The sequence below is a fragment of the Serinus canaria genome, chromosome 3 (assembly GCF_022539315.1).
Source record: "Serinus canaria isolate serCan28SL12 chromosome 3, serCan2020, whole genome shotgun sequence".
NCBI lineage: Eukaryota > Metazoa > Chordata > Aves > Passeriformes > Fringillidae > Serinus > Serinus canaria.
The window spans coordinates 88,366,921-88,380,941 of record NC_066316.1 but is presented as its reverse complement, the minus strand read 5'-3'; the positions used below and the strand labels follow the sequence as shown (position 1 = coordinate 88,380,941).

The 14,021-nt window shown below is 44.4% G+C and overlaps 1 protein-coding gene and 1 long non-coding RNA gene across 2 annotated transcripts; one reads left to right on the top strand and one right to left on the bottom strand.

Moving 5' to 3' along the window:
• Positions 1–1,128: 1,128 nt before the first annotated feature.
• On the bottom strand, positions 1,129–4,438 carry LOC108962735 (uncharacterized). The gene is made up of 3 exons (XR_003945735.2): positions 4,228–4,438; positions 2,287–2,602; positions 1,129–1,256 (listed from the first exon to the last, which is right to left on the bottom strand). It is a non-coding gene; the product is annotated as an uncharacterized LOC108962735 (long non-coding RNA).
• Positions 4,439–4,642: 204 nt separating this feature from the next.
• On the top strand, positions 4,643–12,505 carry BAG2 (BAG cochaperone 2). Its single transcript, XM_030236387.2, has 3 exons — positions 4,643–4,863; positions 10,568–10,677; positions 11,647–12,505. Exons 1-3 carry the CDS (start codon positions 4,700–4,702, stop codon positions 12,045–12,047), a joined length of 675 nt encoding a protein of 224 aa, XP_030092247.1. The 5' UTR covers positions 4,643–4,699; the 3' UTR covers positions 12,048–12,505.
• Positions 12,506–14,021: the final 1,516 nt, after the last annotated feature.

The following is a 14,021-nucleotide window of genomic DNA, read 5'->3' as shown; positions in this document are numbered from 1 at the left end:
TACAACTGTTACTAAAGTCACTGGATCACTGAAGTGTTATATCTGCCTGGTTGCTTCTGTAATTTAATAATATTAGAAAGAGATAAGCTGACTGTAAGATACTTGCCTTCTATATATGTTTTGGGTGCTGGGTTAATTTTTGTAGCTCTTCAAGGAATACAGAAATGACCATCACTGCTCCTGTAGTGGTCACGGAATGCAAACCTTTATGAAATCTTTACCAAATATAGTGAAGTTTATAGAGGTATGAAGTCACGCCATCGTCTTTCTTAAAAGGAAAGTGTTCTAGCATCTGCTTGCAGTGTCCTGGCTATGTTTAGAGTCTGCTGTAAATTGGAAGGAGGTGAGGAGGATAAATGATGAATTGTTTCAAAATTAATTCAGAAAAATTGGCTTACATTAGCACAAATATACTTTCTGGCAATTCTTTCCAGCTAAGCAGCTTTATGAAAGTCTGAATCTGCACTTTTCTTTGGTACTTCTAAGCCCCTTCAAGTTTCCTGTAGAAATTCTTAGTTCAAGTGGTTTGGTGCTAAGTAGTAACAATCTGGGTCAAATAATATGGCCCGAGAAAATTCTAAAAGTGGGTGTAAACAAGTCAGATAATTTATGGCAAATGGCAAGAATGTGCCAAGTGTGTACTTGAACAGCAAAGCTCTGCGTGCATGGAAATTTAATGTTAAGTTCCCTTTGTAAATCTGTGTAAATGGGCTTCCACTGACTGCAATATCCTAATTTCTAGTAGTCCTTCCCTTTGGTTTTTTGCTCAGAGCTCCACTGTCAATCAACCAAGCATCTGCAGCTGTACAGAATGCACTGGCTCATTTAATCATCGACTTTGCTCCAGTGAGAATGAACTGCTGCATGCCCCAAAATGGTCACAGCAGCTCTCGGATTGCTCCTGAGACAGAGGGCTTCATTCACACTTCTAAAAGGCCTGGGACCTCGGGGCTTGCCCACACACTCAAACAACTGCAGCGTGTAGAGGCAAACCCGGGGCTAGTTTTAATTAGCATTGGTAAGAACAGCAGTAAAGACACAGCAGCACAGGTTTAGCAGGTGTGAAGTAAGGGGGCAGCCTATTGTGATAGCAGACATGTATTTTGATTGAAAACAAACCCTGAAAAGTCAGACTGGCCTGTCTTTATTGTTATTGTTGCGGTGCTGGGGAGACTGCCAGCTGGTTTTGGTTGGCCAGCCTGAGCCATGGATGCATCCTTCAGCCATGTCTGGGAGTTGCTGTGTTTCCAGAAGACCTGCACAGAAGAAAGGTTCTTAACCACTGAATGCTTTGGGTTGGAAGAAGCCTTAAAATCATCTAGTTCCAGCCTGCTGTGGAGAGGAACACCTCCCACTAGACCAGGTTGGTCAGAGTCCCATCCAACCTGGCCTTTCACATTTTCAGGGATGGATCATCCACAGCTTCTCTGGACAACCTGTTCCAGTGCCTCACCACCCTCACAGAAAATAATTTCTTCCTAGTAACTAACCTAAATTTCCCATCTTTCAGCTTGAAAATCCTAAATTCCTGTAGGTGAAGGCAGGAAAATAATCCTACATGGCATTTCTTGGGTGTGGACTTTTTCTTTGATCCTGTTCCATGACAGCTCATTGTGTTAGGTTATGTGACAAGGTATATATCAGGGTTTGCAACAAAGCAAAGCTGGAATTAAGGTGCTATTTAGTGTTACAATTTGCAGTGCTTTTGGTGTAGGTCATCTCCCTGGCTCTGGGATTTCTATGGATACATCAGATGTCTGAGACCTGGGAAAGTTGCTCTTTCTGCTGTCTCAAGGGACTTTGCGCGTGTGAATGAGACTTCTGTTCATTGCTGTTTTGCAATCAGCACCCATTTTTTACAATGCTGTAGTTTAAACAAGAGACAGCCAATGTTTTCACTGCTGTGCTGGGAATGCAGGAACAATGAGACACACCCTCTCCTCATGTTTTTGCTGATGCCTATAGCCAGAGCAGGGCTGTGCAGTCCTTCACATGACCACAGATGTGGGGACATGAGAGAAGACAGGGATGTTAGCATGACATCACCAGCAGTCCTGATCATGCTTCACCACTGATGGCAAGGAGGAGAAGGAAATGTGTGCTTTGTTTCATGTGTGGGGGGCCTACCTCCTTGCCTGCCTGAAGGAATCAATGCCTGCCTTTGTGTCCTCAAAATTCTCCCAATTCAGCTGTGAATCACTTTCCTTCCTGCTGAGATGGACTCCAATCTTTCTAGACCAACCGTTATTATTTTGGAAAAGTGATGCCAATTGTCCCTTTACATACCTTGGCAAAAATGGAGGGGGTGGGGGCAATCTCCTCTAGAGAGGAAAAGCAGTTTTCAAGGTTCTTCCAAGTCTCTGAAAGGGAAAATATCCCAGTTTCTACAGGCAATAATTTCAAGACTTGTCCTGGAAGACCATTTTTGCATTTAAATTTGCATTTTGTTTCCACAGTTTTGCTATTCTTCCTTCCCATGTAAAATGTCCTTTTGCTATTAAAGAGGTTTAGTCAAGTGTGATACATTTGGATGCTTAGAGCTGTTCTGCGCCTCTGATTCAGCTGTTGTAACTTCTATCTGCGTGGAATTAAACCCGTTTACCTGTGGAGGAAAAAAAATGTTCAAAGCTGTTCATCTACTTTGATTTCTACTTTTTAAACCCAATCTAATTGATGCTTAATAAATTGGCATGGGAAGAATAGAAGGATCCCAGGAAATAAATGGTAGCAAACTATGTGTCATGGCTACAAAGGGGTTCTGTTTGGGGTGGGAAATGGTTTTTAATTATCTTCTATAGAGCCTGTAGAGAGATGGATGGAACATTTGTTCCAATGAAGCTATTTCCATGAGCTCGCAGGCAATAAGCCTTGCTTATCCAACCACATAAAACAAAGAAAACTGAGTCAATTAATTTAACGAGAGTACTTGGGACATGATATCATTCTGAATGGACGAGCCTGAGAAAACAGCTATTTTGAATCACAGCAGGATAAGCACACAAAACAGTATCCCTGTGCAACAAAATCCCTCTTAGCTGGGTGCCAAAAATTGGTCTGTTAGAGCCATGGGGTATTTGCCCAAACCTTGTCTTTTGGGATAAGCAAATTCCTTTTTAAATACTCAGAGCAGTGGCAAGTAAAACTTATGTGTGACTTGAATTGCTGATGCTTGTGAGAGAACAGCTTGTGCCGTTTCATGCAGGCAAATTAAATATGTTCTTGGGACAAGTCATTACTAGATGTAAATCCACTGCCTTGGCTACCATGAAATAGACACATCTTTTCACTCTGGCATAAAAACAGAACATAAACCACTTTTCTTTCCAGTAAGCTTTTTTGTAGAATCCTACAATTACAGCTGGTGAAACAGCTGCTTTTCTGCAAGTGGTAGGGGGCTCTTGCAGTTGGCAGGAGAAAGATGCACCATAAGTAGCATATCCAAAGTACCTATTTTTTTTTTTTTTTAAATAGGAATTCTATTCAGGTTCTGCTTGCAGTAAGGGTTGTCTCTCGTTTAACTTTTCTCTCCTTTCAAGCTTCCAGATTTTCAAAGCCCTTTATTTTTTTTCCTCCTCTTTCTTGCACTTTCCACTGGTTTCGGTTTTGTAGTTTACTATTTAATTTGACTTAAATAAAAATTACATTTGGGTAGTTGTGGGCTTGTTTTCTTTAATGAAAGAGCAAACCAATGAACCAGCCATACAGACCCGTTCTGGAACACAAATCCTCATACCAATAGCTCCCATCTCACAGAAAGTTAACACAGATATTGAAAACATTATTATTCCTCCTGTAGCTCCTGGTTGAACTACAGCCAGAGTTCAGTGTGGTTTTGGCTGCTTTTGGCCGGCCCAGGTTTTGTTGCTTTTGTCACAAAGGGGAGCAGAGACAGGAGCAGGACAGCCCGGTGTGTCTCTGTGCCCCGGATGGTGACAGCGAGGAGCAGAGGCACCTGACGGCTGCCGTGTGTCGGGGTGTGCGGTGGCCGGTGACACTGCGGGGTCGGTCACAACCGGGGACACTCGGCTGCCGCGGCCGCGGCCCCACGCGCGGCTCAGCCGCCTCAGGGAGCGGAGAGGGCAGAGACGAGAGGGACAGGGAGCTGGGGCAGGGAACTCAGCCGAGGGTCTGGACAATCTCTCTTACCAGGGCGGCCTGAGGGAGCTGGGTCTATCCAGCCTCGAGGAGGGGTGACTGAGAGGGGACATCACCAATGTGATTACGTACCTAAAGGATGGGTGTCAAGAAGATGGAGCAGCCTCTTCTCCGTGGTGCCAAGTAATAGGACAAGAGACAATGGGCAGAAACCGATGCACAGGAAGGGAAGTTCCACCTGAATATAAACAACTTTACTGTCGAGGTGATCGAGCACTGAAACACATTGCCCAGAGAGGCTGTGGAGTCTCCCTCACTGGAGAGGGGCAGGGAGGCTGGACCAGCTGACCCGGTGTGGTCCCTCCCAGCCTGGCCCGTCTGGTGATCCTGTTGCCCCCCGGCCGAGGCGAGCCGGCCTCGCCGCGCTGCGTGAGGCGGCGCCCGCGGGCCCGGCGCGGGGGCGGGGTGGCCGCGGGGGCCGGCGGCGGGGCGGCTCCTTCTTTGGCCATGAGCGAGGTGCCGGCATTCGGCCGCCGCCGCCGCCTGCGGGACGCGGGGAGGGAGCGGCCGCAGCGAGGTTCCGCCGGCGGCAGCGGCGGGTGGGATGGCCCAGGCCAGGATCAGCGCCAAGGCCAGCGAGGGGGCGCAGCAGCAGCCGCAGCAGCAGCAGCAGTCGGGCGGGCAGCTCCGGGGCCGCTTCTACCGCTCCACCTCCATGGCCGACCGCTCCAGCCGCCTGCTCGAGAACCTGGACCAGCTGGAGCTCAGGTGAGGCCGGGGCCGGGCGCTGGGAGGGGGCCGGGGAGCCGGCCGGCCCCGAGCCGGTGGCTCCGCACGGCGGGCCGGGCGCGGAGCCCTGCCCCGGCTGGGGCGCGGGGGGGGCGGTGTGAGGCTTCGGAGGGAGCCGAGGGAAATAAAGCTCTCCTCCATGGGGGGCAAAGTTTAAAAATGGGAGCTGCTGCTCTAAGGTGAGTTAGCGTGGCCTGGAAGTACACGAAAATAGGAATATCTATACGATTGTACGAGAGTAGACGTTTTTCAGAGAAAGCGCGAAGGGCTGCTTCGGATTTGTTAGCCTTCAGGGTGTGGGGAGCCTTTAGCGGGCGGGGATGGGCTCTGCGAGCTGTGACACGGAGGGTACGAGCCCGCGGTGCAGCGTGTCCGTCGTCCCACCCTGTCGTCCCTATCCCGCACCGGCGGCAGGTGTTTTATAAGAAGGTGCAGGAAATCCGAGGACAAAACCTGGTGTCATTCGGGCTCTCGGGGACTTTGGCAAGCCTCTAAGCTGCAGTGCTGTATGGTGGCGTGTGAGGCTTCTTGTCTTCCAAACCCCCCTTTGCATTTACTGTGGATGTTCTTGTTGTGTTTGTGCCCACCTCCTCTCTGAGGTGTGTTAAAACGTCTCACTATAAAATGTGAACAGTATTGTATTCTGCAGCTGAGGTGTGTTTTTCCAAAGTTATTGTAAATGCCATGTGAATTTCATCATTGTGCCAAGACATGTCCTGACTTTTTCTGCTGCTTGATGTTCCCAAACTAATACCATTTGACTTTTTTCCCAGTTTGGCCTCATGAGAGATTATACCTTGCCTTTAATCATCTTCCCTGTCCTCTCAGCTCTGCTAAATTACATAGTGTCCTTTCTGAGGTGGATGGATGTGCAGGATGCCACTGATTCACCTCCTCTGGTACTGTTTCAACACACCCTTTCCTTCATTACAACTGCATATTGATCAGCAGCTTTCACAGAACCACCCAGAATGTTTCTAGGACTTTCCTGTAATTAAAAGAGCTCTGTGGGATGCAGGAGTTTTATTTCGCCTTTCTGCCTGCATTACTTTGCATTATTCAGGAGTGGACTCCATGTGCTGTTATATTAGCCTTTCACTTAGCTTGATTAAATCTCCTTGAAGTCCTTTGCAGACTTCTCTGAATTTGACTAAACAAAATCACTGTCTGCAAACAAGTATCACTGCTTACATCCAGGTCTAGGCGTATGATGAATATATAATCTAAAAATTAGCATGAGAATATGCAAAAATGTGTTTTAGATTTGCTGAGTGACTCTGAAACAAAGCAGACGGTTTGGTTAGCCAGCAATTAAATCTTCAATTAAACTTCCCAGTTTGCTGTGGTTCTTTCAGACAGCCATAATTCTAAATGTGGAATAGTAATGAGAAAAAAAAAGTCTAATTTCATAAAAGTCACTCAAGTCTTATGTTTTTTTTCCTATTCACAACTAATTAACATGCTTCATTTTAAATTTATTTGAATGACAGGAGGAAAAACTTCCAAACTTTCTCCTTCTCCAGCTTGTTTGGTTTTGCTATAGACCCTCAAGATGTTGCTTGTAAATATAATAAGTGAAAATTTGTCAAACTGAACTACAGCCTTTAATTAAAACCCTCAACAATTCTCAGTTCTCAAGTTGCTTAAGGTAAACTGAACTCTGAAGCTAGCTTCATCCCTCTGGACATCACAGGATCACAGAATGATTTGGGTTAGGAGGGACCTTAAAGGTCACCTAGTTCCAGCCCCCTGACACTGGCAGGGCACCTTTCTGTAGACAGGTGGCTCAAACACCTGGCCTTTAACAACTCCAAGGATGGAGAGTCCACAACCTCTCTGGGCAACGTGTTCCATGTCTCACCATCCTCATAGTGAAGAATTTCTTCCTGATACCTAATCTACATCTACCTTCTTTCAGTTTAAAGCCATTGTAAACTGCTCCAGTTTGAACAGCCTTCCTTTTCCTCCCTTTCTTTCCACTGTGAGAGCTTCTTTTCCAACAGTAATGGGGTATTTTTGTACCTCCCTGATAGATGTTTGCAGAGGGGATTTCTTCTGCATGGAAAGTGAGCAGGGAAGGGGAATCAGTGTGGCAGGGAGTGCCAGGGACTGAGTGCCCGAGGCAGAGGTGGCAAGGGGGCAGGTCGCACGTTTGCCCCTTGTAAGGGCTTGGACCTTCGTGTTGCTGTGGGTGCCAAGATATCTCAGGAGCAGCTGGAAGCCAGACCAGAGGCTCTGTTTATGAGTCACTGCATTCTGTTGGTTAAGTGAAAACACAGTTTTAGGTGTGATGGTACATGAGGTAAGTCAGATTCTTGCTGGGTGTTTTTTATCTTCATGTTTTGAACTTTTTATCTTGTTCTTTGAATCAACCGTGTTCTGCCACCATTCATTTCAGTGTTCACAGGACTGCTTACCTGGGAGTGGACACTCAGCTGAAGGAGCTGAGGATGGCAGGGTGAAACCCCCTGTTTTGTCTCCCTCCAGTGTGCCTGAGTAGCTCCATTTCAGGAAAGAAGATGCTCCATCCTCAGATGTTTCTTATTTCCTTTGAAAACTTATCTGAACCTCCATCACGTGGGCTTTAATAGTGGGTTATTTAAGTCAGTCAGTAGTTTAAAGGACAGAGTTATTGCAGCTGTCCTAAGAAAGCGGGTGTCAAGTTTCTCATCTGGAAACAAAAGCACAGCCTGGTCCACCTGTTTCTCAGGGGAATGCTCTGCTCATGTAAGTGGTATGTAGCAAAAAAAGGCATTGCTCAGCTAATTGCTCACAAACAGGGAAAATCAGAAGTAAGGAATGTCTTTTTCATGTTAAGTAATAGATGGAATATTTAGTTGATGTTCAAAGCAGCAAATACAATCCAAGTAAAAATATGATCGGAGGTTTTTATCTCTGAGGAAAAAAGACTGTACTGCTGCATCAAAACAATTGATATCTGGGCATAAATATGAGTATTTTCTGTTCTTTTATCTTCACCTTTTATTCTTTGGTTGGTTGCTTTTTGAGATTTGGATTGTGTTTCCACCCCTTCCCAAATCAGTCACCTCTGTTAGAGGTTTAAATCTTCCAACTTTTTTTTTTGGGTCCCCCACACAAGGCAAAGAAAGATTTGCAGAAACCTGTGAAGTTAATAAACCATGAATTTTCTGAAAGAAGTTATGAGAACTGGCTGCATGGGTGATCCTGACACATTATTTCCTGAAGTTGGTCTGACTAGTATTCATTTTTTTTTGTTGGGTTCCCCCCCGCTGCCAACTAGATCACAGTTCTGAAGTGACCCTGTCCCATTGTTGTGTGGCACTCTATATTACAGTTTAGGAAATGGTAAAAAATAATTCTGAAGTAGCAATTATTGCAAATAAAATAGTTCTTAAGATTTGGTTATATTTACCTTTAGTAAATTAATGTCAATCAAATCTCTCGTTGGTGAACTGTGTTTTTCTTTTTTTTTTCAGTATGCAACATTAATTCTGTTAATTTGGCTTTTAGGTCCTACCTCACATAGCAAGCTGGCCTTTGGAAGCAATGATATTTTAGGCATCTCTTTAGAAGTGTACCAATTCAGGATATATCCCTGCAATGCAGCTTTTCCACATTCTTCTTAGGACCCAGCAAAGCCTGTGGAAATCATGGACTGATCTATCTACTGAAGGCAGAACTTTGGTTTTTACATCAGTACAATGATATACAGAATCTGATTTTAAAACACTATCAAAACTGAAAGTTTGCACTTCAGAATTTTAATTTACAACTTTCCAGCGACTAGTTTTTTTAAGAAGGCACAGGAAGGCATTTTGAAAATATTACTAGACTTCCTAAATTATAAAGTGGAGACATCTGAAGTCTGAAATGACTCCACCTACCTCATTGCTCTTACTAACCAGTCCAAAATAATAATTAAAAGTATTTGCTCTTGGCATGAATTTGCATTGCATTAAATTTTCCCACTCCTCAGAAAAAAACATTAAAGGCAAGGCCTGAAGCCTGTGCTTTCACTGACTAAATTAGGTTAAATATTTTGTAAAACAGAATTATTTTGTGAGCAGGCTGCATGTTGAAGAGTTGACTATATCCTCAAATGCTCCCGGTCTTCTGCTTTCACCCTCTTTTCTCTTACTGCTGTTTTCCTGAAGTTACTGCCTTCAGCCAGCCTGTGATGAAGGAGCAGCAGCTTGTTCCTGTCCCAGGAGACGTGCCCTCATCTGCAGAGACAGCAATGAGCCACTGCTGTCTCAGGGCAGCGCCCAGAAATGTTGAAGAGGGTAGAGCACCTAAGAGACTTAACAATGTTTTGGTTTGTTTCCCCTTTTCTGGCCAGGTTTCATAAACATTTCAGGATAGATGGATGGATTCTCGTGATGCAGCTAGACCTCCTGAGCTGTGCCTTGCAAGCATCTCAAACCATCAGCCAGGTTCACATGATACTCTTGCTTTTCTGTTTCGCCTGTGAACACAGAGTTGATGGTTTGCAACTCTTGTAGCCAGTTCCAGCTTGGAAAGCCCTCTGCAAGCCCCTACCCTCAAATCTCAGAGAAAAGCCAAGAGAGTGAGACATTTCCCTCTTTGTATCAGGTCAAGTAAAGTATTGCATTAGAGTTCTTTTCCATTATTCAGCTGAATGCAAAAGCCCCCTCTTTAAAACTGTGTGGGGAATAAGACATGAATTAAGAAACTGGACTCAGATTTCTCATGGGGCATTTTCACATTGCCCATGGTGAGCTGAGTCTGCACTTTATGCCACAAGGAGAGCAGGCTGTGGGCACAGAACCACACACCTTACCAAGACCCAGTAGTTACAGTTTCTGATGGACTTTCCTCTTGTCCTCACTGCATTACATGTGAGTTTCATCACTGTAATGGGACTGGAGTAGGGGTCTGGTTTCAGGAGCGACCAAGTTTCATGCTTCCTTGCAAGCCCAGAAATAGGAGCTGCTCCCACAGGCGCTTCCTCCCTCTGTGAATTACAGTGAGCATCGCTCCATGGAAAGCACCAGTGACAGCGGGAGCAGGCAGTCCAGCATCTTCTCCCAGTGACCAAGGCACACCACTGGTTTCGGGGAAGGCCTTGTCATGTTAATAAAAGTGTGTGAGCTTTGTCCCACTCACAGGGTTTTCTCCTTTGTGAAAGGTGTTGTTTGGTGCATTGCAGTTTTCTGGAGTGTTTGTTGCTTTGCAGGTGGATTCTGTGGGTTCTGCTGGCCTGGCGGTCGCACAGGGAGCCGAGGCCCCTTGCTGCCTCCATCTCTGCAGCTGCCACCCTCATTATCAAGTTCCCTGATGGGGACTCCGTCCCTTTCTCTCCTAGTTAGGCAGCTGATAATTATTGCCAGTTGCCTACAGGACTTCTGCTATGGGGCTGTAGTACCATCACGCTCTGCATATCCGGATTAACCACAGAGTAGGAGAGGACAGCACTGTCAGTAAAATAAAATTTAAGTCTGATTGAATTGCTGTTGTTTCCATTTGCCCCTCCATCTGTTTGTTTTTTAAAATTATACTGAGTCTTGAAAAGTGAAGTTAAGATAGAGAAGGTCATGAAGTCAGAGAATCTGTCTCATGGATAACCAAGAACTGACTGCACTTACTCTCAGCTGAAGTTTAAAACAAGAGTTCTTTGCAGCTATATAGGTGAACAGCTATTTTATTATTTAAACATTTTGTTTGGTTTAACCATGTACAGGGTAGAGGCTTTCCGTGATGCAGCATCTGCCATGGAGCAAGAGAAAGAAATTCTGCTTGAAATGATCCACAATATACAGAACAGCCAGGATATGAGGCACATCAGCGAAGGTGAGAAGCTGCTTTCCTGTACCCTCCAACTGAACCAAAGTCTAATCAGCCCATGTTTTAGGGAGCAGCTCTTTGTGAGCAGCACTCTGCTGCTGGTAAGGGTGCAGCAATGGAGCCAGCTGAGGTTGTTGAAGTGTTACTCATTATCCTGAGATCTTCTCTTCTTGACTAGATTCATGTTGTTCAGGTGAACATTGTGGATTACCATCAATGTCACTACTGTGTATGTGAAAGCATATACTCAGTTCACTGATACGTTTTCAGCAAGATTAATGTTGCTCTGCTGGGGAGAGTCTTTGATGATGATGACGATATAGCTGAAAATTATTTTGACTACTGGACTGGCATGAGTGCTACAAAGTGTACAGCCTGCAAGAACCTGATGATTAATATCATTGTCATAGTTGTGTGATTCATGGCTTTAGATATATTCCCTAAACCTGATTATTAGGTACTTTAAATTGCTGGTTTATTGCCTGTTCAAGAGCCTGGATTTCATATTTTTGAAAAGCAGATATACTTTCAGAAAATAGGTTTTTTTTTTCATGGCCTCTTATTATATCTAGTTTTCTCTTTATGGCTTTCTGGGGTATTATCTAAATCTCTCCCTCAGAAAGGCACAGAAGTCCTCAATGAGCTAGTTCTGTTACTGAGTGTTTTCTCACAATATTGTATGTTTGCTTTGAAGTGACACAGCAAGCATTGTGTCAGCACTGGAAAAACATTGCTTACAATTTTAGTAGAGTTTAATGCCTCATTTCAAATCAGATACTGGCTTCTGTGAAATGAGTATGACTTGGGCAAATGTAAAAAGCTTATTTCTGCCTTCTGGAAATCTTGTTGATTGTCACTTACTTAAAAAAAAGATTGTTTGCTGCTAAGGTATAGCAGTTTCAGTGTCTTGATGATGCTATTTGCACAGGAAAGTATTTACCTGTAACCAAGAATATTTTCTTGTTTTGAATTGAGGTGAGAGAGAAGAACTCAATTTGACTGCTAATCGCCTGATGGGCCGAACCCTCACTGTGGAGGTTTCCGTAGAAACCATCCGCAACGCGCAGCAGCAGGAATCCCTACTGCACGCCACCAAGATGATCGATGAGATCGTCAATAAACTCCTCGATGACTTGGAAGACGCCAAAATGCGCCTAATGTCACTTTACGGTGCGTGCACGTCCGACGTGCCAGCAGGACCCATCGATCAGAAATTTCAGTCTGTGGTCATCGGATGTGCCATTGAGGATCAGAAGAAAATCAAAAGGCGCCTAGAGACTCTGCTCAGAAACTTGGAAAATTCTGAAAAGTCCATCACATTGTTGGAGCATCAGAAATCATCTGTTCGGCAGTCTTGCAACAGCAAACAGGATTAACGCATCCTCTTAGCTACTTCTGAGAAACCACAGGATGAGCAAGTGCCCATAAAAAGCACACAGAAGCCAAGAAAAGAATTCTCTGTACGAGCACACACATATGTACACATCCACACACACCAAAGTATCTTTGATTGCCAGGTGCAAGCATTTAATGGGTTTTGGTAGCATTGGCATTTTCTTTTGGCAATAAGGAATGCTATCAGTTCTTCTATAGAGTCAATACTGCTCTGTTGCAAATTGTAATTGTGCTTCTGCTGAACTGACAGAAACTGAAAATCTAGCCTTTCCTCCATTCTCCTGGGTTTTTTAAACTAAAGTTGTTTTGGCCTATCATGAGATTTCAGCTTTTCTCTGCTGTATACATAGTGTGTGAACCAGACTTTTGGGGACAAAAGAAAAATCATGGCAATAAATCAAAAGAATTAATAAACCGTCTATGGTATTTTCATAAACAACTCAGTGTCCTACTCATTACCATTAATAATTTTGCACTTTTTGAATATTTTGAATAAACCGATCACAGTACTTTCTAGAGATAGACAGCTACCTCCAGTTTGTAACTGAGGAAGTGAAAAGCAACACATGTATCCCAGGGATCACCAGCCAGGCTAGAAATGACCTGACTCTCAAAATCCCCCCTCCCTGCCTGGTGCCCCATTCTGCTTCCACAAGCTCATTGTAGCTTTGAGATTGCTGTGTGTTTATTTTTAAAAGATAATACTAATAGGAATTGTACATCAGCTACTACTGCACTTTTGCATCATCTATGAAGCCACAGAGCAAAACATTTTGACTCTTCACCTGGCAAATGCCACATTTGTGTTTTGTGTAGGACGGTACTTTGTACAGCCATCATTACTCAGCTCTTTGTGTGAGAGCTTTTTGGTTTGTTTTTCATCTTCTACCCTTTCACTCACAGTAACTGCTGCACATCACCACTGAGCTCTGTGGCTGTGGTCAAAACTTGCAGATTTTAGGGTGTGCCTGGAATTTTGTAACCCCCTGCAGCCTGGCCAGTCTTGTAGTACTTCACCCAAGGCTGGTGGTTCCCTGAGGGGAGCAGGGTGCTCTCTGGCTCAGCCATCAGCAGGTTAAAGCTCAGCTGATGGGAGCCTGAAGGGTCTGAGTGATGCCACCCACCACAGCTGCCTTGGTGGCAGGGCCTTGGGTGTTACAGTTGGAGTGTCACACCTGGATGCTTTAAGGGAACCAGCCCATGGTGAGACCCTGCATATCAGGCTCCTGCACAGCCAACAGTCAGGAGCCCTGTGATTTTAAATGCCTTGAATAGCCTCAAGGGCTCTGCAAGAAAACTCATGAGCTGTCCTTCTTGGAAACCTCAGCTGCTATGAGGTCACTGTCACTGCATTTAATTCGCAGAAATGGCACTTCAGTTGGGTGCTTCAAATGCAGTTCAAGTTTCAGCTTTGAGACTGTGAGAAGTTTCTAAGAGTTGGTGACATTAGTTCTGGCATTCCACTTTAAAAAATCTTCAATCTGTTCAACAGTATTAAAACCCTTCACAGTAATACACGGCCTGGGTTGTTTTCAGAACTTGTGCTGTGCAACGCTGAAGTTGAAGATGGCTTCTTGTTGCTTAGAATATTCCTTCAGTATTTGGATTTTTAAGGCCATTATAAGGTTATTCAGGCAAAAAGGCTTTTTGTTTTCTTTCTTAGATCCTCTTCATTGTACTGATACCTAGAAGAATTTTTATATTTTATAGCACTTTATGCTATCACAGAATTGCAGAAGAGGCAGGTTAGAAGGAACTGATGAAGGTAATCTAGTCCAATGCCTCTGTAATGAGCCTAAAACACTGCTAATTAATCCTCATCAGGGTATTAAGCAAACACATTGATTTTTCTGTGTTCAAAACTGCATGCAAGAGAAGCAGGAATATGTTATCTCTGATATTCTTCAGATACCTGGGTAAAGAGGCAGACACAAGTGCTGATTTGTGTTTTACTA

Bases quoted from the DNA above. Each gene is read 5' to 3' on its own strand.
- BAG2 (XM_030236387.2), top strand. From the start codon at position 4,700: ATGGCCCAGGCCAGGATCAGCGCCAAGGCCAGCGAGGGGGCGCAGCAG. The intron at 4,864-10,567 runs GTGAGGCCGGGG...AACCATGTACAG, and splicing joins CTGGACCAGCTGGAGCTCAG to GGTAGAGGCTTTCCGTGATG. The intron at 10,678-11,646 runs GTGAGAAGCTGC...TTTTGAATTGAG, and splicing joins TATGAGGCACATCAGCGAAG to GTGAGAGAGAAGAACTCAAT.